Here is a 25266-nt window from a genome sequence, read left to right as displayed (position 1 = left end):
CACCTAGCCACTGTCTTGAATCTATTAGTAACACCTAAGCATTGTCTTGAATCTATTAGTAACACCTAGCCACTGTCTTGAATCTATTAGTAACACCTAACCACTGTCTTGAATCTATTAGTAACACCGAACCACTGTCTTGAATCTATTAGTAACACCTAGCCACTGTCTTGAATCTATTAGTAACACCTAACCACTGTCTTGAATCTATTAGTAACACCTAACCATTGTCTTGACTCTATTAGTAACACCTAGCCAGTCTTGAATCTATTAGTAACACCTAAGCATTGTCTTGAATCTATTAGTAACACCTAAGCATTGTCTTGAATCTATTAGTAACACCTAGCCATTGTCTTGAATCTATTAGTAACACCTAAGCATTGTCTTGAATCTATTAGTAACACCTAACCACTGTCTTGAATCTATTAGTAACACCTAACCACTGTCTTGAATCTATTAGTAACACCTAGCCACTGTCTTGAATCTATTAGTAACACCTACCTACTGTCTTGAATCTATTAGTAACACCTAACCATTGTCTTGAATCTATTAGTAACACCTAACCATTGTCTTGAATCTATTAGTAACACCTAACCACTGTCTTGAATCTATTAGTAACACCTAACCACTGTCTTGAATCTATTAGTAACACCTAGCCACTGTCTTGAATCTATTAGTAACACCTAACCATTGTCTTGACTCTATTAGTAACACCTAACCATTGTCTTGAATCATTTAGTAACACCTAACCATTGCCTGGAATCATCTGTACAAGAGGGTAGCTTGCCAGGCATCTTCAGGATTACTGAATTAGGACATGAAAGCTGACAGAAGCAAGTCCCTGTACAAAAGAGGAAAATAGTTTTGCCATTGCAAAGATCAAAACCTCACTGGTATGGTGGACGATGGCATACAAGGTCCTGATAAACCTTGTTTCCTGAGGGATGTCAGAGAAGGCCAGGTTCTATTTATCTCTGCTATCTACCTACCCCAGGAATTTCAAGAAATGTATCTGAATATCAGAACTTTCAGGAGAAAGTTGTGATACATGAACATGTATAAACATCCAAGCATTTGTCCATGTATCAACAAACTGCTAAGTTTAATCAAAAGATGTATGTGCATGTTTCCTACATTAGATAGGAAGTTCTTTGAAGGCAGAATCTTATTTATCTTTGATTTCAAACATCTAGCACAGTGACTGGCACAAAGCAGAAGCTCTAGAAACACTTGTTCAGCTGAAATGACTTGGATTTTTCAGATATGTGGAGTTTACTGTGCAAATAATTTATAAAGTATGTGTTTTATATTAAAGTCCAAAAATGATCATCTTTAAAAAATAGTACAAAATTGGCTATTAATATTAGTAAAACGTTCTATATCCTTTCTCTAAGATGCTAAGTGTGAGAAGGCAAAGTATGCAGTCCTTATGTTAATAAAGAACAATGTTGTACCATGTGCAAATTTTTTGTTGCTAATGTGTAATAAAGTAGCTGCCCTTTATCATGTCAGCAGGGGGTTTAAAATAAGATGTTTATCTTTAACTCTCCAAATCCAGCTTCCTAGCTATGTCCATTATAGCCTGTATAACCCTTCATTCCAATACTTACCACTTTATATTATAATTAAACACAGACTGGGCCATCAGCATCTTGAAGCTAGAGACTTTAGGTGCTTTTTCATCTTTGTATTAATTCTCTGGAATGGTGCTAAAAATGTTCGCTGAATAAATGAAATCTAATACATTTTTAATGCATATCTTTGCATTATAAACACTTTTTATCAGTGTAATGGTGGTTTTTACTTGTGTAAAAGTCAGTAATTAAAAATGCGTAAAAGTAATATCATTAAAATTGATTGGGTAATCCATAAGAAACAAGTTTGAGGAGAAAACCACAGGTGGAGCATTAGGGTCATAAATTCTCCTAGAGTGGTCCTTCAGTGACAATAGACTTATCAAGGGACCTCAGTAATGAACACCACAGTTCCGCAAATGCAGCCACCCATTTTAAAGATAATGAAAGTGGGGATCAGGAAGGAATCCCAGGGCCTTAATCACACACACAGAACTAGAACCTGGATCTCCTGACTCTCAAGAGGTCTTCTTTCCTCCATATCAATAAAAACAACAAACACAAACAATGCTGGCAAGTCACTGTTCTCATTTTAAAATTCATTTCAGTCAAAATGCTAAGTCAAAAATTAAACAGTGTACATTAATAATGGATGAGAAAGCTCTTTGTAGTCTCATAGGTACATAGTATATAGGTAAACCTCTTTAAAAGGTAAAAAAAAAAAAAAACTCTCCTTCAATACTAAAAAGGTTCCGGACTCAGCTATAAGAAACTGTTGAATTGTGTTTCAAGAAAACAAACACTAAGAAAACACACTGAAAATCTGCTAATGTGACTCAAAGAGGTAGGGAAAAAATGATATTCAGGGAAAGATATCTTTGACGTAAAGGATGAATAACAAAGTTAAAGTTCCAAAGTTACCCTCTGTAATAAATACATCACAGAACAGGTTTAACAACAAGTTCTGTGAGCTTCTGAAGAGAGGATATGAACGGTGATTGCCTCGCCCAAATATATAATTAGTTTTGTTTCTCAGAGTAACAGAGGAGGAAAATCTATCTTTGAGGATTCAGAGCCAAGTCAGTCAGCCACTAGAATAAGTTTCTGACTCATAAATTCAATCAGACACGTGAGTGTCTTTTTTCCATTTCGATGGCATCTTGAAACTTTTTATTTCTCAGAGGCAGAAGAGGAGGCAAAAAAGAGATCAATTCTTGTGAGCAATGTCTGTAACCTTCACCCTCCTCGAACCTCAGAGCACGATCCCAGCGCTGAGGCAAGGGCCTTATTAACTCTTGAATATAAGAAAATCGGGGGAAGGGGAGGCTGGGATCTAGTGAGAGAGTAGCCTTGCCATATATCCACTACCAAATGTAAAACCGATAGCTAGTGGGAAGCAGCTGCATAGCACAGGGAGATCAGCTCGGTGCTTTGTGACCACCTAGAGGGGTGGGAGGGAGACGCAAGAGGGAGGGGATATGGGGATATATGTATACGTATAGCTGATTCACTTTGTTATACAGCAGAAACTAACACAACAGTGTAAAGCAGTTATACTCTAATAAAGATGTATTAAAAAAAAAAAAGGATGAGTGTCATATGGGACAGAGCCACCCCCAGTGGCACTCATACTAGATTAGTGCATCCCTTGCCCACCCATATGTACCTGAGAATAAATTATTGTTTTTTGGAAAAAAAAAACCAGAAAATCACAAGCTTTACTGGAACCACTAAAAAACTGACCAATCAAAAATAAATCCCAGTGTGATGAACTTTTACTTTCACACACAAAAAAGACCATTTGCTTACTGTTGAAACAACAATCCTAAAAGTACTAACAAGCATAGCATTAAAAAAAAGAGGGGTGTGTTTATAGAACTGATCTCTGGGAATTCCCTGGCGGCCCAGAGGTTAGGACTCCGCACTGTCACTGCCTAGGGCGAAGGTTCAACCCCTAGTCAGGGAACTAAGATCCCTGAAGCCACACGGCACGGCCAAAAAATAAATAAACAAAAAAAGAAAAAGAACGGATCTCATAAGACAACCATGCATTTAAAGCATATATTTTACATATATACATAACATATTCTAATAGTATTACAATAGCTAAAATAGTGCTACTTGAATAAGGAAAAGTTATTAAAGCCTGCTACTACTAACATTTAACACAAACACTCCTATATTCCAATGATACTTTCCTCATAGTTGACATCCTTGTTAAAGGTTAAAAATGTCTAGATAATAAGTTGGTGTCTATGGACACATATCAAGAGGATATAGATTTACATATAACATGGAAGTGCGTTAAACCCTGACCAGAGGAATCAGAGATCACTTACCTTCACAAAGCTCATGCGAATAGTACACATTTTTGTGAGCTCATAGACTGTCTCGAAGCCATGGTTCACAGACTGTGCCAGTAACTGAGCAAATTCTTGGTTGTTAAAAATTTTCAAACTACACCCACTAGGGATCTTGCAAACAGTAGTGGGATGAAATCCGTGATGGTAGTTGCAGTTCCGACTTTGCACAAAGATACTGCTGTCACTGAGGCATTCGGCATATACCTCGCCTCCGACATAATAAAGATGAACTCCTGCAGGGAGACAAAGCATAGAGTGTGGTCATTATTGCTTTTCACAGCCGAAAAGCATCCATGTAGCTTCAGAATGTAAATTTACATGGTTGATTCGATAAACAGACATTCTCCAAGTCTTGCACAATTGATAAAATCTTAGTTAACTGTATTAGTTAATACAATGTCCATACGTCAACATGCATGTCTAGAAGGTTGCAGGAAATAACACAACAAAGTCTCTTAAAAATAAGTAACAGTGCAGCAATTTCATTTTGAAAAGCATTTAATGCCTATTTGGCCATGGATTGAGAGCAAATTCTCACTTTAAAAACATAGCACAATAAAGCTGAACTTGACTATGGGATCCTACGCATATTCGTTACATAAGCTCTCTTGTATTTATTTTGCAGCTAAGCTTTTTGAAAAATTTTAGGGTAGGGGAAGGGAGGATCGAGAGGAGTAAAAGAACTAGAAAACCACAGGTGGAGGAAGTATTGCTGAGAAGTGTAAGATGTAAGGTCCAGGAAAAAAAAAAAAAACCTAGAAAAAATAATTCATACTGTGTGGAATCTGATCTCACTCAACTATTATCTGCTCCAAACTTCTTCCTGTGAGACCTAGAGTGCCAGGAGTGTAGGAAACTGATCTTACCCAGCCTTTAAAAAAAATGAAAGGGGAAAAAACCACTCTGACAAAACCCCACACCATTATAGGCCACCCAGCAAACAGAGTCACATCCCACGTGGCTTTCAGTGATGGACCTTGCAGGTAACGCTGGCAAAGCTTAGTCAATGCTAGAACTATTGTCTCATCCAAAATACTATGTGTTCATATATAGAATCCAAAAAAAACAGTACTGATAAACCTAGGGGCAGGGCAGGAATAAAGACGCAGACGTAGAGAACGGACCTGAGGACACAGTGGGGGGAAAGGGAAGCTGGGACGAAGTGAGAGAGTAGCACTGACATATATACACTACCAAATGTAAAATGGATGGTTAGTGGGAACCTGCTGTGTAGTGCAGGGAGATCAGCTCAGTGCTCTGTGACCACCTAGAGGGGTGGGATAGGGAGGGTGGGAGGGAGACTCAAAAGGGAGGGGATATGGGGATATATGTATACGTAAAGCTGATTCACTTTGCTGTACAGCATAAACTAACACGACAGTGGAAAGCAACTATTCTCCAATAAAGATATTAAAAAAAGAAAGAAGGAAAAAAATGCAAGTTGAGCTGCTGGCTGTGTCTACAGGGCTGTCATGATTTGAGTGAACTAAAGTATTTTAGAAAAATGAAAAAAAAAATACTATGTGTTGTGTTGATACATATACACAATGGCTAAGACTGCTGTAACAATTAAATCACCGCCGGAGCAGAAGCCCATGTTTCTGTCTGATGTAGAGAAAACAATTTAAGGGTGTGTGTGTTTGCTACTTTTTTCCTGATTATAAAAATGAGGAATTTTCATTTTAGAAAATTTAGAAAGTAAAGCAAAATATAAAGAAGCAGAAAACATTATCACTCCTTTAGTGGCCCAGAGGCAATAACTGTGAATACACATCGTATTTGGTCTTGAGTATCATTAAACTTTCTTTGCAAACATTTAACATATCTCCACCATTGAATGACTACAACAATTTATTTAAAGGATTCTCCCATTATTGGACCATTCTGTTGATACTAATTTTCTGCTGTGATAACGATGCCATGATCAATGTCTCAGCATAATTTTTGATAATATCGTTAGGAGCGATTCCTGGAAGTTATTAAGTCATTGGATCGAAGGCTCTTGATTCACTTTGCCAGAGTGCTTGTATCAATATACACTCTCTCCAGCAGCAGATGAGTGCCTTTCTCACTTCACCTGCGCCAGTACTGAGTCTGAGTTTAAAACAACAAGGAAATTCCCCTAATTTATAGCTGGAAAACAATATTGTTTTAATTTGCACATGAGCCTTGATATGCTCTCCTCTGTTTACTAGCCATCTGTGTTTCTCTTATGGATTTACTGTTCATATTTCTTACTTATTTATTCCTCTGGGGTTCTAGTATTTTTATTATTTTTTTAATGAGCTGCGCATATAGAAAAGATATAAATAATTTATTTCTTATTTGTTTCCCCATTAGTCCTTTGTCTTTTAATTTTGTTCACGGTATCGTTTTTCTTTAACCTACAGAAGTTTGAAATCTTTAAGTAGACAAATCTCTTGCAATCTTTCTGTTGCTTTTTATGCTTAGTAAATCTCTGCCACTTTTTTTTTTTTTTTAAAGCATTTTCCAGTCTATCTCATCTTTTTTTTTTTTAATTTATTTATTTAATTTTTGTCTGCGTTGGGTCTTTGCTGCCGTGTGCAGGCTTTTCTCCAGTTGCAGAGAGCAGGGACCACTCTTCATTGCGGTGCATGGGCTTATTGCGGAGTAGTTATGGCACGCGGACTCAGCCGCTCCGCAACACGTGGGATCCTCCCGGACCAGGGATTGAACCCGTGTCTCCTGCATTGGCAGGTGGACTCCCAACCACTGCGTCACCAGGGAAGTCCAAATCTCTGCCACTCTTGATCAATATATGTTCTTCTAGCTTTTCAATAGCTTGCCTTAAAAAATAATGCAACTCATTAATCCATTTGCATATGTGGAATGAGGTCAGGGTTTCTACCCCCAGCCTCACCCCAAAGTTAACTTTGTTATTGCAGGACCACTGGAAGACTCTACTAATTTGTTATGCTTCACTTATCATACATTAAATTCTTAAATACAGTATAGTCTGAGTTTACTTTATTCTATTGTTTTGTCTACACACCGATTTAATTGTAGTTTCATAATCTTTCATTAATCCTCACCTTGAGAATTTTTTCTTTACTCTTTCATTAAAAAATTTAGCTATTTTCACTTATTTATCCTTCTGGGTAATATGCAGAATACATCTACCAACTTTCAAAAAACAAAACATTGTGATTCTGACATGGATTGTTTAAACTATGAATTAAATTAGGAAGAATGAATATCCTTAAAATGTTCTCACAATATTAAGCCTTTTCTTTAAGGAACACAGACTACCTATTTATTACTCAAATTTTCTTTCGCTCTCAGTGAAATTTGGTTTTCTTTACATAATTCTCACATATTGCTGGTTCAGATTATTTATGCATTCTGTTGCTACTCAGAATGTAATTTTCCTCTCCATTATATTTTCTAACTGGTTATTGCCAGATTAAAGAAAATTGACATATAATTTATAAAAATAGAGTCGAGGCATCTGGAAAAATTTGAAGTAACAGCATTCCCAGAATCCTTATTTTCTTCCTAATTGTTAATAGGAATGTTCCAGAGTACAATGGCTTTTTACTACGTTGGAGTAATGGTCAACTTTAGAATATAATGAAAACTGTCCCTCTGTCCCAAATGTATGCAAAATTGTGTTTATATACAATTTCAGGGGTTTACAGACCACAGAAAAATACCCATACGATATGAACCTGAGTTCTGACATTTCATCATTAGATGTGTAGTTCAGGCTTATTTTTTTTCCTTAAGCATACTAAGGAATTATCTATCAGTTCCTGTTTTAAGAGTTGTTGTTTTTGTTTCCAGGATTCAATGTTAAACTTCATCTCAAATGTCTTTTAAGCACCTATTGAATAACCTTTTAATTTGGTCTAAATTTCATAGTAGGTCATTTAAAAAAAACTTTTACTCTGGAAATAATCTCAAAACTTACAGAAATAGAACAAACAACAAAGAAAAACAGAACAAAGAACACCCACACAACCATTCTCCAGATTCACCTGTTGGGACAGTTCACTCCATGTGCTTCATCAAGGGTACCTCCGTCCTCTCTATGCTTCCACACACACCCTCATATACACACACACAGGTACATACGTGTATACATTCGGACACAGGATTGTTTTAGGTGGAGAGATATCTCTATCTATAAACATAAGATACATATATAATTTCCTCCTGAACCATTTCATCATGGTCCTTTACCCCTACATACTTAAGTGTGTATTTCCTAAGAATAGGGGTCTTCTCTTGCAAGCCACAGCATAAGCAGCAATGCCACTGCATTTAACACTGATGTAACACTTTTATCTTATCTACCACTCATATTCTAATTCTGTCTGCTGAGCCCAGTAATGCTCTTTGTAGTATTTCCCCCTGTCTGCTGCAGGATCACGTCCAGGGGCAGATTATTACATAGAGCTGTCGTGTTTCTTTAGCCGTTTTAATGTGGAACATTCTCACACCTTTGTCTTTCGACATCAGTATTTTGGAAGAATACAGTCAGTCCCTCTTCACCCTTTGTGTCTGGGGTCTGTCTGAAGGCACCCTGAGATTCGATTCGGATCTGCATGCTCAGCTGGATTTCTGTGTAGGTGATGTTACTCCCTCCTCGGAGCAACACAGCTGGAGGTTCACGACCTCCATCTGCCTCTCACTGGCGATGATAATTCTCATCGCCTAGTCAAGATGTTGTCCAATTTCTCCACTAAATAGTTACTGATTTTTATTCTCCCATGTCAGTAATAGGCAGCCTGGGAGGAGATACTTAAAGACCATGAAAATATCCTGATTCTTATAAAAAATTCTCTCTATATTTAGCATCACTGACTATTCTTGCCTGATGGCTGCAAAATGGGGACTTTCTAACTCCACCAACTCACTCTGCATTTACCAGTCAGTCTCCCCCATTCATTTATTTATCGGTTATCGGCATGGACTTATGAATTACTATGGTTTTCCAGTGGTTTAAAACTCACTACTGTATTTAATTATTTTGGCGCTCGAACTGTCCCAGAGTTGGCCAGTGGAAGCCCCTCCAAGTTGGCTCCTGGGAAATGCCTCCATCATGTGCATAAGTATTTGTTTACTTCTGGACATAACAGAATGTTTCGGCTCATCTTGCTGTCCCAGCCTTGCAGTCAGCCCTTTCTCCAAAAGCCCCAGTTCCTCTTAGCGGCCACGGAGTTAAGAGATGATGGTCTGAGCATTGTATGTGCTTATTACTACTGGGTATCTTTGCCTCTTGGCCCTCTCAGCAGACAGATCAGAAACTATATGCATGCAGAGACACATCTACATATGCCTTCAGACACGTGCATACATACATGTGTACAGGAGGACATAAACATGCATATACACATTATAAAAATCACGATCTCACACTGATACCTCCACAGGGTTTATTTTTTACCCTCCTCCACACTTGTATGTCTCTTCTTATTCCACAGTGAAAACCCAGGTTTCCCACAACAACCACACATTTAGTCATTTGCTTAATATTATAATACATCTTAAAATTTCATAACTGTCTCCTTCATACTGCCACTAAATAATCAAGTCTACTAAAAAGAGTTCAGGATTTGTTTGCAGTCGCTCTACCTTACCTGGCTCAGGCTGAGGTTCTATAGCCAAATACTATATATTCATAAGTTATTCTGAATTAGTTCTTTTTATTTTCCCCAGTGAGTTATGGTATTCATTTGAAATACACTCGGTTTACTTGTTTTCATTTGCTTTTTGCTTTTAGTTTTCGGTTGTAAAGAATTTTTTGACAGCTATTTCATTCTTCGGCAAAACACGTGATAGACTGGTGTCCCCAGACAGCAAATCACTATTCCAGCTATAATTATTACGAGTCAGCAAACCACAAAAATTGCTGATTGGAAAATGAAGAACTTCCTGATAATACAAATTGAAAAAATATTTACAAACCGTAGCGGCAAGCGTATATCATCTGGTATTGACTCCAGGAACGACTGGGGAGTTCTGGGGGAAGAGGGACACGACAGACAAACATTTGAGAGAGGTTCCAGTGAAAACTCACCTTTCCCGATATGTCGCCTAGTGTTTTCGATAGTGGAATTCCGGTTGACGTTGGAGAGCAGCCCAAGGCAGAAACGGTTCTTGTTGTTGGAAGGATCGGTGAAACCATCCACCAGCACGCTCGTGGAGGAGGCATGGAAAGCTTCGCCCACACGATTATTGAGCTCGTAGTAGACAATAGAGCACCAGTGTTTTGGTTCCTCGTAAGCAACTGCTTGAACATCTTTAAGAAAGAAAAGCTTAGAGTCAACCATGGTGAGTGCCCTGGGCTCTCAAAAACTGAAACTGTGTCGTGAAGTTGGCTCAGGGTCGTGGAATGAAAATGTGAAAAAGCCACTGCTATTATAATGTATAGAGTTTATCTCTGATCTCGGAAGCAGGTACTCCTTGCTAAGTGCGACATTCACCTTTCACTGGAAGATATTTTCTCCAATGGCTATCAGATAACCGAGACACTGGCTAAGCAAGCACACGAGCAGCATGTGCTGAACGCTCTGTAATTCACCAAAATGGAAATGACCCCACCACTGACCCTGGCTCACCATCTAAAGAAACGCAACAAGTGGCAAGTGAAAAAACAAGTGCGGAGAGAACAATAGAGGACAGGAAATATGCCAAAGGTGCTGGCACAAAGAGGAATTACTTTGGACAACGCCTCAGTATGCCGATACTTTTTCAAAGCAATGAAAATCAGTTTCTAATTATTGATAAGAAGTTACCTTACTTCACATTCGGTTGCCAATAACTCTCACAGCTACAGCTTTGCTCCAGTCCTCAAGCTCAGGAAGAAATCCTGCCAGCTGGCCATTCTTACAGGATGAATCATATCTCTCTCATCCAGATTTCATGCTAACTTCCTTATATTTGCTTTAAGTCATGCAGAGCAGGTGTGTTTTGTCTCTCCATTCCCAGAATGGGCCAACAATGGAAATTACCCAACTTTACTGACAGGATGCAGCTTGTTAAGTCAAATCTCTTAAGACTAACAAATCTCCAAACAGAACATGCTTCTAAACATTTGCAACTAAAAAGTTCTAAAGATAAGTTCCTTCTGTGGTAAAACCTCTTATACCACTGCTTTAGCAATTCCAGGAATACAAAGCATATATATCTAGTATGCCAATATGCAATGATCTGAGGTTTATGAAGACTTGAGTGTACAATCTTAAAAAAAAAAAAAATGAGAAAATCCACATTGGAAGCACGAACTCTAACTGTTAAGGGAGAATGACCTCTGTGTTCTTAACATCAACCTCCACGAATATTAAAATGAGCTTTACTGTAGAATTTGGTAAAGAAAATAAGGAAAATGATCATTAAGAAAATCCACACAAACAATAGCAAAGATCAATAAAACTAAAAGCTGGTTCTTTGAGAAGATAAACAAAATTGATAAGCCATTAGCCAGACTCATCAAGAAAAAGAGGGAGAGGACTCAAATCAATAAAATAAGAAATGAAAAAGGAGAAGTTACAACAGACACCACAGAAATACAAAGCATCCTAAGAGACTACTATAAGCAACTTTATGCCAATAAAATGGACAACCTGGAAGAAATGGACAAATTCTTAGAAAGGTATAACCTTCCAAGACTGAACCAGGAAGAAACAGAAAATATGAACAGACCAATCACAAGTAATGAAATTGAAACTGTGATTAAAAATCTTCCAACAAACAAAAGTCCAGGACCAGATGGCTTCACAGGTGAATTCTATCAAACATTTAGAGAAGAGCTAACACCCATCCTTCTCAAACTCTTCCAAAAAATTGCAGAGGAAGGAACACTCCCAAACTCATTCTATGAGGCCACCATCACCCTGGTACCAACACCAGACAAAGACACTACCAGAAAAGAAAATTACAGACCAATATCACTGATGAATATAGATGCAAAAATCCTCAACAAAATACTAGCAAACAGAATCCAACAACACATTAAAAGGATCATACACCACGATCAAGTGGGATTTATCCCAGGGATGCAAGGATTCTTCAATATACGCAAATCAATCAATGTGATATACCATATTAACAAATTGAAGAATAAAAACCATATGATCATCTCAATAGATGCAGAAAAAGCTTTTGACAAAATTCAACACCCATTTATGATAAAAACTCTCCAGAAAGTGGGCATAGAGGGAACCTACCTCAACATAATAAAGACCATATATGACAAACCCACAGCAAACATCATTCTCAACAGTGAAAAACTGAAAGCATTTCCTCTACGATCGGGAACGAGACAAGGATGTCCACTCTCACCACTATTATTCAACATAGTTCTGGAAGTCCTAGCCACGGCAATCAGAGAAGAAAAAGAAATAAAAGGAATACAAATTGGAAAAGAAGAAGTAAAACTGTCACTGTTTGCAGATGACATGATACTATACATAGAGAATCCTAAAACTGTCACCAGAAAACTGCTAGAGCTAATTAATGAATATGGTAAAGTTGCAGGATACAAAATTAATGCACAGAAATCTCTTGCATTCCTATACACTAATGATGAAAAATCTGAAAGAGAAATTATAGAAACACTCCCATTTACCACTGCAACAAAAAGAATAAAATACCTAGGAATAAACCTACCTAGGGAGACAAAAGACGTGTATGCAGAAAAGTATAAGACACTGATGAAAGAAATTAAAGATGATACCAACAGATGGAGAGATATACCATGTTCTTGGATTGGAAGAATCAACATTGTGAAAATGACTATACTACCCAAAGCAATCTACAGATTCAATGCAATCTCTATCAAATTACCAATGGCATTTTTTATGGAACTAGAACAAATCATCTTAAAATTTGTATGGAGACAAAAAAGACCCCGAATAGCCAAAGCAGTCTTGAGGGGAAAAAACGGAGCTGGAGGAATCAGACTCCCTGACTTCAGACTATACTACAAAGCTACAGTAATCAAGACAATATGGTACTGGCACAAAAACAGAAACATAGATCAATGGAACAAGATAGAAAGCCCAGAGATAAACCCACGCACCTATGGTCAACTAATCTATGACAAAGGAGGCAAAGATATACAATGGAGAAAAGACAGTCTCTTCAATAAGTGGTGCTGGGAAAACTGGACAGCTATATGTAAAACAATGAAATTAGAATACCCCCTAACACCATACACAAAAATAAACTCAAAATGGATTCGAGACCTAAATGTAAGACTGGACACTATAAAACTATTAGAGGAAAACATAGGAAGAACACTCTTTGACATAAATCACAGCCAGATCTTTTTTGATCCACCTCCTAGAGTAATGGAAATAAAAACAAAAATAAACAAATGGGACCTAATGAAACTTCAAAGCTTTTGCACAGCAAAGGAAACCATAAACAAGATGAAAAGACAACCCTCAGAATGGGAGAAAATATTTGCAAACGCATCAACGGACAAAGGATTAATCTCCAAAATATATAAACAGCTCATTCAGCTCAATATTAAAGAAACAAACACCCTAATCCAAAAATGGGCAGAAGACCTAAATAGACATTTCTCCAAAGAAGACATACAGACGGCCACGAAGCACATGAAAAGATGCTCAACATCACTAATTATTAGAGAAATGCAAATCAAAACTACAATGAGGTATCACCTCACACCAGTTAGAATGGGCATCATCAGAAAATCTACAAACAACAAATGCTGGCGAGGGTGTGGAGAAAAGGGAACCCTCTTGCACTGTTGGTGGGAATGTAAATTGATACAGCCACTATGGAGAACAATATGGAGGTTCCTTAAAAAACTAAAAATAGAATTACCATATGACCCAGCAATCCCACTACTGGGCATATACCCAGAGAAAACCATAATTCAAAAAGACACATGCACCCCAATGTTCATTGCAGCACTATTTACAATAGCCAGGTCATGGAAGCAACCTAAATGCCCATCAAGAGACGAATGGATAAAGAAGTTGTGGTACATATATACAATGGAATATTACTCAGCCATAAAAAGGAACGAAATTGAGTCATTTGTTGAGACGTGGATGGATCTAGAGACTGTCATACAGAGTGAAGTAAGTCAGAAAGAGAAAAACAAATATCGTATATTAACACATGTATGTGGAACCTAGAAAAATGGTACAGATGAGCCGGTTTGCAGGGCAGAAGTTGAGGCACAGATGTAGAGAACAGACATATGGACACCAAGGGGGGAAAACTGTGGTGGGGTGGGGATGGTGGTGTGCTGAATTGGGCGATTGGGATTGACATGTATACAGTGATGTGTATAAAATTGATGACTAATAAGAACCTGCAGTATAAAAAACCAAACAAACAAAACAACTAATACTAAACTTTCATTGGGTTATTTGTATGGAAATATGTTAATATAAATGTTTCAGACATTACAAGAAATTTCTAAAAATCTTATATGTTCTGGTATAATGTTGTAAGTCATAATCCTAGTTATTACTTTAAAATGTATATCTCAGAAATAACTAATTTTCTTGTCAACTGCATTATTATGAACTTTCATCAAATCTTTAACCGTGGTCATTTTTAAGTCTTTTGTCATTTACAGACAGTTCTGGGTGTACTCTGATGCTTTTGCAAATATGTTCCTATAAAAGGCTTTCATCTTCAAGAAATTCATGGAAAAGACTCTGACAAGTACAGGTTTCTGGTAACTGACTGTACTGCTGAACTGAATGAATAAGCATTTTCAGAACTCTAATGAAAACCTGATGAACTCATAAAAGTGCTAACAAAAGAGCAAGATGAAAAAAAAATTAATTACATGGGACTGAGTGAACTGATGAGGATGAGTATAATTTTTGTGACTTTCTGTTTGAATTAAAAAAAAAAAAATCCCACAAGGACTCAGAGGCAAAGAATATACAAATCAATTTTCACTGCAAAGTAAAGGAGCTGTTACAGTGGAGGATTACCGGACTGAGTGTCAATATTATGACATAGTATGAGTGTGTTTTGTGTTTGGTAATTGCAATCATTGTTGCTTTTGTTGTGGTCATCCATGTACAATGCTTGGTGTCAGTCTATTTATCTCTTGTAAAAATAAAATACAGTGTGTGTGTGTGGAAAAAAAAAAAAGAAAATCCACACATACAGTAACTGCTTTATACACTTAAGTGGGTAAGCTGAACACAAACACATACCATCTTCCCTGTTTGCTAAGTGTTACCCCATGTCAATAAGCTGTATTTCAAAGAGCAAAGTTTTAGTGATTTACAGGTGCCAAATCTTAAGGAAGACTGCAACATCATTAAGAGAAGGCTTTTTTTTTTTTGCGGCTGTGCTGCACAGCATGCGGAACTTCCCCGACCACGGATAAACGTGCACCCCGTGCATTGGAAGCTCGGAGTCTTAACCACTGGACCATCAGGGAAGTCCAAGAGAGGGCTTTAATCAGCTATCAGGATTGCTCACAGGACTATTCATCCAGGTTGGAGGCTGACAATTTTTTTCTGTAAAAGGCCAGAAAGGTCTTGGGGGCCACGTGGTCTCTATGGTCCCTATTCAACTGTGCCCTAGCTGTGCAAAAGCAGCCACAGATAATATGTAATGAAAGAACACAGCTGTGTCCCAATAAAGCTTTATTTACAAAAACAGGCAGCAGGCTGAAGTGGCCTGTGGGCTGCAGTCTGCTGACCCCTGCTCCAGGAAAAGCACCAAAGTATAACAACCACAAGGCCAATAGCCTGTCTTCATGAAAATATTGAGTGTAAACTTATTCTAATGAGGAGAGAATTTTAAGCCATTTAAAGGAAAAATTTTAAATCAAATTAAAGGTCTATTTCCTGAAATCAGACATTTTGGGCTTAGCCACCATGGCTGCAGGTCCACAGGCTTATAACTGTTTCACAGTGCTGTGCCCATTCTCTCCTGCTATTCTGTTCCCCAAATACACATTCCAAAGATGTGTGAGACAGGAGTTATTTTCCCCAACCAAAATCTTGGTCAACTAATAATTTTATGTTTGAGAGTATATTCTAGAGATTGTCAAAATACAGAGCTAATAAAAAAGATGAAATACATAGCCAATAAAAAAGATATAAGAAATGTTTATAGATTAAAAAGGTGTAAATTCCAATGTATTACACTGCACACTGAAGGAAGGTTCTTTGAGTTCATCCACAACTTTTAAGAAGTTAAAAAATATCAGCAACTCTGACAAAGTCTGAGGTATCTCCAGACCTTTACTAAAAAAGTGATAAGAATGCGATAAATAAGACATACCTAGTAATGAAATGGCATTTTAACTTCAATTTGCATTAAATGAATACAAATTGAATGATCCATCTCTGCCGCTGTTGAGCAGGCCAGTGAAGCACTTTCCTCCAGGGGAGGTTACCTGGGGACAGTTTCATTCAACGTGTGGTCATGACTTCTTACAGATGCTCAGGGATTCTCCCAACGCTTATTTACCCGAGTTCCCTGCTCGCTTAAGCCTCTGCAGACCTGGCAGAATGATGCATCCTCCTCTCAGACACTGCCAGGGATCACAAAGACCCACCCTCTACTAGAGAGGAAAAGAAGTCGGCTCCTCAGGGTAAGAATAGGAAAAACATGTGCCTCCCATCCCTTCTTGTAACAAGGTAAGAAACAAATAAATAGAGCGAGAAGGGAACAAAAGCTATTAGTTTGTTTCAGCTGCAGCTATACATAGATGAGGTCTAGAAAATAGATGGGGCTTATGAATATCTATCCCAACGACCAAAGAACCTTTTGGAAAGCCTTGTTATATGAACTATAAATTTTGGAAATCACCAGTGAAAACTCTAGTTTTATGTTCTTTTTTCTCCCTCAACATCCTCTGTCTTTCACTTAAAAATACTCTTTTATCACCCATTCAAAAGTATTGAGTATTGAAGTTATAAACAGATGACTGCACAATTATATCTAGGCCTTCATTAGTTAAATCAGTGTGCCTGTTCTTCATATAAAAGGCTTATCTGTAATCCAAAGAATTCTTTCTATTGAGCTTCTCTTACTATAAGTGCTCTATGTTTTTCAAATAGCTATCTTTTTAAAGACTAATAAAAATCTGTGAGAGAAAGCAACACTTGGACAGATAAACTTGAGACTCTAAAAGGGAATAAGCAGCAATTCATTTTACCTCCTCTGTTGATTTCTGGGGGCAGTGAAGGCGCCATCATATTTGTGTCCATGGGCTGAGAGCCATCCTGGGTCATGGGGTCTTCAGGAGGCAGATAAGCAGGTGGAGGCGTATCGGCTACAAAATTTGAAAACAAAGCTTTAGTAAACACACGTGCTTAAAACATATATTCTCTTCGGTGCCGAAATTCTTAAGAGATTAAGTTGCCATTTCAACCTCCCCATCGGAAGATTAGATGCTACAGGCACTGGACTTGGTGTACACTTTTTGAAAATTACTACCATCTTATGCAATAAATAATCTTATACAATTGTAGTGAAGATTCAGTGGGACGAAAGCACCATATGCCAGTTCTAGAAGTTGTCTGCCTACCGAGGATCATGCCATTTTAAAACAATCAGAAGGGCATTTAAACATGCTTTCACCCAACCCACTTTAAAAGGACCTCTGCATTTCATCATTTCCCTGGTGGACGGAAAACCTTCGAAAGCTACGCAGGACTTCTTAAGAAAAGGAGCTTCAGGGTCTCTTGCATTAAATCTATGGGCTCTTAGGAATTTACCAACTGAGTTTCATTACAGCCAACTTACTGACTCCAACTGTGAATTTCCCATGACTTCAAGAAATCTGCTAGGACTACCTTCTCCCTACCCACTTAAATATATAACAGATTCACTTTGCTGTACACCTGAAACTAACACAATGTTGTAAATCAACTATACCCCAATAAAATTTTTAAAAAAATCTTCTGTACCCATATTAAAAAAAAAAATAATCACGAGTTTCGAAATCCCTAGTAGCAGAATAATAGGAAAGAAATCAGTTTGTCACAACTATCTTCTATTTCAGAATTTGCATACATGTTTCTCCTGGAAAGCTCACAGCGAACTGGCAAATAAGAGGCAAACAGTGTGATTTTTGAAACAAAGAACACTAACACAAGTCGTGTGCTTTCTTAAATAAGGATTTCCCACAAACAATCCTTTGTGATGGAAAAACAAGTTCCTCATGGGCTATGGTGAGCCCACCTCATACCACTTAGCACATAAAACAGAGCAGGGAACAAAGTTTCACCTTAAAGAACCACCAATAGCTTGGATAGGTACTCTGGACCACTCAGGGCAACCATCAAATAGAAAAAGCTAACACTACTCTTTCAGAGTTTCTCAAGAGATTTCCCAGACTGACTTTCCAGCTGAATCACAACCTGGCCACTTCTACTGTCCAGGTGCTAACAAGCCAGGCCTCAGAGCACAAAGACAGGACTATGGGGACCTGATCTGGATGTATTTTCCACCCTTTCCCCAGCTTTTTAAAATTCAGCTTCTTCCCTGCAGCTGTAACACTGCCTCTGCTTTACTTCCAGCCAGGAATGAAGACAAAGAGCCTCCTCTGAGACCAAATCCAATACCATTTCTGCAAACAAGCTGGTGAAAACATCATCAACGGCTTAAGGCATCAGCGTCCCTGGGAGGCGCCAGATACTCTGGGTGATGCTCTGCTCTCCCCACAAGGTCCTCCTCCCACCCCTTCAGCTTTCTCTGCTCCGTATTTCCTCTACTCGGCCTGTGCGTTAAATTACCCTGACAGCCGGGGACAAGGTGTAAATTCAAAACAGTAATCTTCAGTTTTTTCACTCTTGGGCCCACCCTGGGTCTGCCACTGCTACACAGCCTTCCGAAACAACCTCCTTGCCACTAACCTGTTCCTCAAACCCAGCGGGTCCAGGAGGGAGTGCGGTGGATAGCAGATTACCAGATGATACTAGTTTGATTTTGAAACAAGTCTATCCCTCACCCTCATCTTAAACCGTTTTCGACTGAAAAACAAACAGTGCAAAATAATAGGCTAAAAATGTAAAAAAGCAATAAATATATAAATAAAAGATAGGAATATCAAGTGTGGACCACTTTTCAATTTTTGAGGACATACCAGCTCTGCTGTCGAATTCAAATCTGCCCGAAAACATTTCAAGTGATACGTTAAACATCATGCTTGCCCACTCATTTTCCCTTCCTGCAATGTTAATAGACGTCAAGTGTATCTTTGCTTAGCGTATCCTTTGTGAGGTCTGTTGGCGAGAGATTGGGCACTAATCACTTTTTGAGGTGCTCGCTTATGAGCCTATAACTCGAAAAATATAATGTCCTAATTAATCATTTAATTTGACAAACATTACACCACCAGAGAAGTCTAAGAAAGAAGGATAATGGTGTTTTGGTCTCTGTTAAGTTAAACAAGCAGATGGTCTCCAGTACTCCTGATGCAAGTCTTTTGTTGTTAAAGTATGTGTTTCTTGGGATTACATCACCACTTAAACGAATTTAATTAAGTTGTGTGGTGGGGTGTGATCCCCCAGGAAATATCTTTTCTGAGGTTGCACTTACGACAGGGTTTTTTTCCTTGTATGGGAACAGCAACTGTGTGCAGCACGCTATTTTTTTTCCTCTTTCTTTTATCAGGCGCAAAGGCTGGAACAACTATGCCACTCCCAGAAGGATGCAGCTGCTTTAAAACCTTTCAAAAATCAAAAATGAAAATGTATTCAAGCATCTGCGCCAGACAAACAGAACACTGGCTTCCTTGGCTAGAAGTCCCCTTTCATTCAAAGTTGCATCCTGAGTTCTAGAGGCGCAGTGCCACGTACCAGGGCTGGAAAGCGCTCTCCATTCCAGGGAACCCAGCTTCGCCTTAACGCTGTGATGACAATTTGGATCTGACCACAGAACATCACTGAACACTGCAACCCACCTGGCATCTGAAAGGGGCTTCCTGGGTCCGAGCTGGTCGGAGAGTGAGGGTAGGTGCTACTGCTGCTCCCAGGAGAGTTTGGGTAACTGCTATTGGGAGAATGAGGAAACGGATGGCTGCTGGGTTGCTGGAAAGAATCCGGGAAAGTGGCGTTGAGTGGCATGTGAGGCTCATTTTGTCCTAAGTTCCGGAACTGAGCTAAGAGGCTGTGCTGAGGATTATATTCACTGTGTCTTGGAACCAGTACTGGAGGAAGAACTGAAAAAAGGGAAAGAAAAGAAAAGAGGGACAAAAATGAGAATGATGAAAATCGTTAATAACGTCACAATAAAACACAATAAAACACAATAAAGTTGAATCATAATCTGTAAGTAACAACAAATTATTCGAACACTGTCATGCTGCCAACTCAAAAGCACCATTCAAATGAAAAGACATTTTTCACTCAGGAATAAATGCAGTAAAAACTACGGTCTCCTTAGAATCACTGATGGCCTATGCCTGAGACCTGCAGCATTGACAAACTACCCAAGGAAAGTCTGCAAAATACATTCTTTTAGGTTAAAAATGTTAAGGTTCCCTTATTCTTAATTTTTTCATTCACTAAAAACCAAAGCACAACTAGGAACGTATATCACCATTGACAATTCCAGTTTACATCCCTGGCTGATGAGATTTCTCATTTAAGAGTTAATAATATTTATTGAATGCTATGAGTTATTCACCACAAATGCTTTAAATGGACATGTTAACTCACTTTAAACTAAAGGAAGTGTAGTAAATAAAGTTGAGAGGGCAAATATAGTGAGCTGTATAAAATCCAAATGCCAGTGAAGACAGTTAATTGGATAAAATATGATTTTTTTGTGGGACGGACTTTATGTTGTGTCCTAGCAGTCATACTTTATGAACATTTTTTCCTCTAAGGATCTTAATGTATTTACCCACTTCTCAGTAATCCTTATCACTACCTGATAGGCAAAGGAAGAAACAGGTCATACAATCCACATTTTGCTAGCTGAACGAATACTCAAGGTACAAAGGCCAAAAAAACATACACACCAGTAGAGAAGGAAATAAAACAACTCAAGCCGTTCCTAAAAGCTCCGTATGTTAAGAACCCAAGGAGTTAATAATTAGCATGGTCCTCAACCTCCAGAAACCTCCAGAGGCAAAGCCCCTACAAGGCAATGATAAAGGGAAGGGCAGGCTGGTTTCCAGAGCCTAACTGGGGTTAGAGCCTAAGCTTCTTGCCAGGGTCACCAGATGCCTCCTCCCCATAATAAAGGTCCTTGGAATCCCTACTGCTCTTGTGGCCTTGGCTGGAAGGAGAGAAACAACCCATCTGGTAAACTACATGGGAGGAGAGAGGAGGAGATTTTTAAAATCTGTTATTGTTGTTGGGAGTTAGGCCTCAGAATACATTTTCCCAAAGAAACCATATTTAGTGGCATTAGGAATTAAGTAGATTCTTGAGGGCTTTCCAGGGAATCTATCCATGACTGATACCATTTCTAAAGGAAAAAGTACTCTTAATGCTTGGATTATTACTAATTTATGGGCTGAAAATTGTTTAAGGAAAAAAAAAAAGTTTTTGAAGGTATTAAAAGCTCTCATGTGCTATATCGTAAATTTCTCCATAATCCTGTAGCAATAAGATTTGCTGATTCCCCTACTATTTGATCCCTTAGAAACAAATCTTTTTAGTATAATAAATGTATTTCCTTTTTCACAGTGATGGAATCTGTCCAAATCAAGTCATCAAAAGCATGATTCCTACCTATAGTGGAAAAAGAATAAATACATATATATATCAGAATTACTTTGTTGTATGCCTGAAACTAACCTAACATTGTAAATCAATTACACTCCAAAAAACCCAATGCCCCCCCCCCCAAAATAACCCAAGAAGGAAAAAAGTGGCGGGAAGGGAAAAGAAGGCCTAATTCCTCCTACCTTTCAGTAGTCATTTGAAATGTAAACCACTTTGCTTTGTTGTCGACAAAGTTCCCAACAGTCACAAAGGCTCCCCCAACACCAAGAGAAATCTATATTCCAAAATAAACACATGCTCTGAAATAGTGCAATATCTTTAAATTACCTATGCAATCAAACACTTTTCTTTTTCTTTCAACTGTTGCAGCTTGAATTACCGCTTCCCAGCTTGCCTTTTATGGTCATCTAGCTACAGCCTCCTTTAAAAGGTGGATAATACTGGCTTCTAAACCCCTCCTGCCAACTACAGCACCAGACAGCAACTTAAAACAATTCTCCATCTCTCTTCTCTCTCCCACCCACACCCCCTTACTGGAGCCCTTGTTTTAGCGACTCTTATTGCCTAACAGAGTTTTAGAACTGGGAATTTACTTCTTCCCACTGCTTGCAGGTGACAGCGGCAGCAGAAGGCAATGTGTTTCTGTACCTCTGGCTACGCACACGTGTTCCTGTGTAACTGTTGCGTGGTGTGCAGTGGTCTGGCTCTAAAGCACCGGGCTGCCCTTAGTGTACACCACAGGTGAGATCAATCAGCTTTTGTACATGACCTGGGATGTGAGCCACCAACTACAACAAAGCAGCACTCTATAGATGAACTTGACGAGATCGATACCTTTTTCTCACCTCTGATTATTAAGATGAGATGATTTTGCTGCTGCTGTTATAGGTACAGGTATATTTTAATGAACTTAAAAAAGGTATTGAGGTATCACACACCTATAATAAAATGCAGAAATCTTTGTATAAATGAAATCGTATATACTCTTGTGTCTGGCTTCTTAAATTCAACATTATGTCTGTATGATTGATTCATCGAATGTGTGTAGCATCTCATCATATGTATATATTACTATTTATCAGTCCGCCCATCTAACCTCTTCAGAGGATAATCAATTTCATTTTTTTCTATTTTATCCTTTCTGTGTTTCTTCTTGAAGAAATTAAGCAGATAAATGTTTGCTTTCTGATTTCATCTTTATTACTAAAAAGAAAGGCAGCCTGCTATACAGCCTTTGCACTTAGCTTTTTCAACTATGTCTTAGAATTAACTTCATATTAGTTTATAGAGATTGACCTTATTTGTTTTACCGCTAATAGCACCATAGTTTATTCAACCAATCTCCAATGTCTGGGCATTTAGGTAGTTTACAATATTCTACCATTACATACCATATTGCAATGAATAACTCCAGGCATATATTGCAGTATTGTTAAAGGTGTATCTTCAGGGTAAATTCCTAGAAGTGGAAATACTGGGTGAAAGGGTAAATGCAGGTATAATTTTGTTATTGTCAAGTATCCCTACATAGGGGTTGTACCATTTTGCATTGCTACCAGCGACAAATGAGAGTGACTTCTCCCTCAAAGCCTCCTGAACAGACTATTTTGACAGGCTTTTAAAAACATTTTTGACAATCTGATGGGTGGAAAATGGTAGGTATTGTGGTGCAATTTTAATTTACATTTCTATTATGGTGAAAGTTGATCATCTTTTCATGTATTTCAGAAGACGTATTTTTATCTTTTTTTGGTGAATTGTCTGCTTGTGCCTTTTGCCCATTTTTGGTCTTCCCATTTTTCATTTATATATATATATATGATATTAGCCCATGATATATTATGTTACAAATATCTTATCACAATCTGTCAATTTGTCTTTTGGCTCTGCTTATGGGCAAGTTTATTTTTTATTTTTTGGTAGTCAAATTTATCAGTGTTTTCTTTTATTGCATATGGATTTTGAGTGATAAAAAGCCTTCCTCTACACCCAGACTGTAAGGAGGAATTCATCCATTCTTCCAGTGCATAGAAAGTTTCATATTTTACTTAAATCTCTGATCCATTTGGAGTTCAGTTTACTTATAGTATGAGGAATAGATCTAACTTTCTCTTTTTCCAAATGGTTGGCCAGTTGCCCCAATACCATTAATTAAAAAGCCCAACTCTGGGGAATTCCCTGACGGCCCAGTGGTTAAGACTCCATGCTTCCATTTCAGGGGGCACGGGTTCGATCCCTGGTGGGAGAACTAAGATCCTCCAAGCCAAGCGGCGAGGCCAAAAAAAAAAAAAAAGCCCACCCCTGTCCTAGTGGTTGGAGATACCACCTTTCTCATAAATGTCCATGTATGTTAGGGTCTGTTTTTAGACATTCCATCCCATTCCATTCTAGTCCGTGCCCCAGTATCACTCTGTTTTAATTACAGAGACTTTATAGTACATGCTAATATCTGTAGGGCTAGTCCCCTCTCACAGTTCTTCCTTTTCAGTGTTGTACTCATATGCTGACTTTTCCATATGAACTTTGGTTATCACCTTGTCAACCTCCAGAAAAAAAGATTATTGGTACTTTTATTGGGATCACATTATATATATATATTTTTTTTTAATTTACTTTTAGTTTATTTATTTATTATTATTTTTGGGCTGTGTTGGGTCTTCGTTTCTGTGTGAGGGCTTTCTCTAGTTGCGGCAAGTGGGGGCCACTCTTCATCGCGGTGCGTGGGCCTCTCACTGTCGCGGCCTCTCTTGTTGCGGAGCACAGGCTCCAGACGCGCAGGCTCAGTAGTTGTGGCTCACGGGCCTAGTTGCTCCGCGGCATGTGGGATCTTCCCAGACCAGGGCTTGAACCCATGTCCCCTGCATTGGCAGGCAGATTCTCAACCACTGCGCCACCAGGGAAGCCCGGGATCACATTATATTTAAACATTAATTTAGTAAGAATATCTTGATGATGTTAAAATATTCTATTCAAGAACTAGGAAGGTCTGTCAACTCTACTTTTGCATCTTTCAGGACTGCCCCATAGCTACTGTCTGTATTAATTTGCCAGGCCTGCCCATAACAAAGTACCACAGACTGGGGGACTTAAACAACAGAAATTTATTTACTCAAAGTTCTGGTGGCTAGAAGTCTGAGACCAAGGTGTTGGCAGGCTGGTTTCTCCTGAGGCCTCTCTTCTTGGTTTGCAGATGGCCACTTTCTTGCTACGTTCTCCCGTAGCTTACTTCCCTGGTGTTTCTCTGTATGTCCTAATCGCCTCTTCTTATAAGGACACCAGTCAGTTTAGGGTCCAGCTCAATGGCCTCATTTTTTAACTTTCTAAAGACCCTACTTCCAAACACAGTCACATTCTTAGGTATTATATTTATGATTAGGGCTTCAACAGATACATTTTGCGAGGGACATAATTCAATCTATAACAGCATTAGGTTTTAAACAGTTCTTACAAAATTAAGTATTTTATCTTTTCCGTTGCTATTTTAAATGGAGTTTTCTATTTCATTATATCTTCTATCTGGTAATTATTTATATATATGGTTATTGATATTTCCATGTTATTTTATATATTACTACCTGGCTGAATTCTTTTGTTGTCTGAGTTATTTTTATCATTGACTCATTATAGAGTTAGTTCTCCAGCAAATGATCATGTCTCCAACTA

General features: G+C 38.3%; 1 protein-coding gene across 8 annotated transcripts in view; it reads right to left on the bottom strand.

The window, feature by feature from the left end:
• The window catches only part of SMAD1 (SMAD family member 1), an 81968-nt gene that overhangs the window by 2408 nt on the left and 54294 nt on the right, over positions 1 to 25266 (bottom strand). For all 8 annotated transcript variants that reach the window (XM_082463417.1, XM_082463414.1, XM_082463415.1 and 5 more), the window contains 4 exons: positions 19830 to 20087; positions 17079 to 17195; positions 9981 to 10202; positions 3914 to 4170 (listed from right to left, as the gene is read on the bottom strand). In XM_082463417.1, coding sequence (XP_082319543.1) covers positions 3914 to 4170; positions 9981 to 10202; positions 17079 to 17195; positions 19830 to 20087 — 854 coding nt within the window. The remainder of the gene's footprint in view (positions 1 to 3913; positions 4171 to 9980; positions 10203 to 17078; positions 17196 to 19829; positions 20088 to 25266) is intronic.

The sequence above is a fragment of the Balaenoptera physalus genome (genome assembly GCF_965194825.1).
Source record: "Balaenoptera physalus genome assembly, chromosome: 5".
Classification (NCBI taxonomy): Eukaryota; Metazoa; Chordata; class Mammalia; order Artiodactyla; family Balaenopteridae; genus Balaenoptera; species Balaenoptera physalus.
Note: the sequence above shows the minus strand (reverse complement) of the source record. Positions and strands in the feature narration are given on the sequence as shown.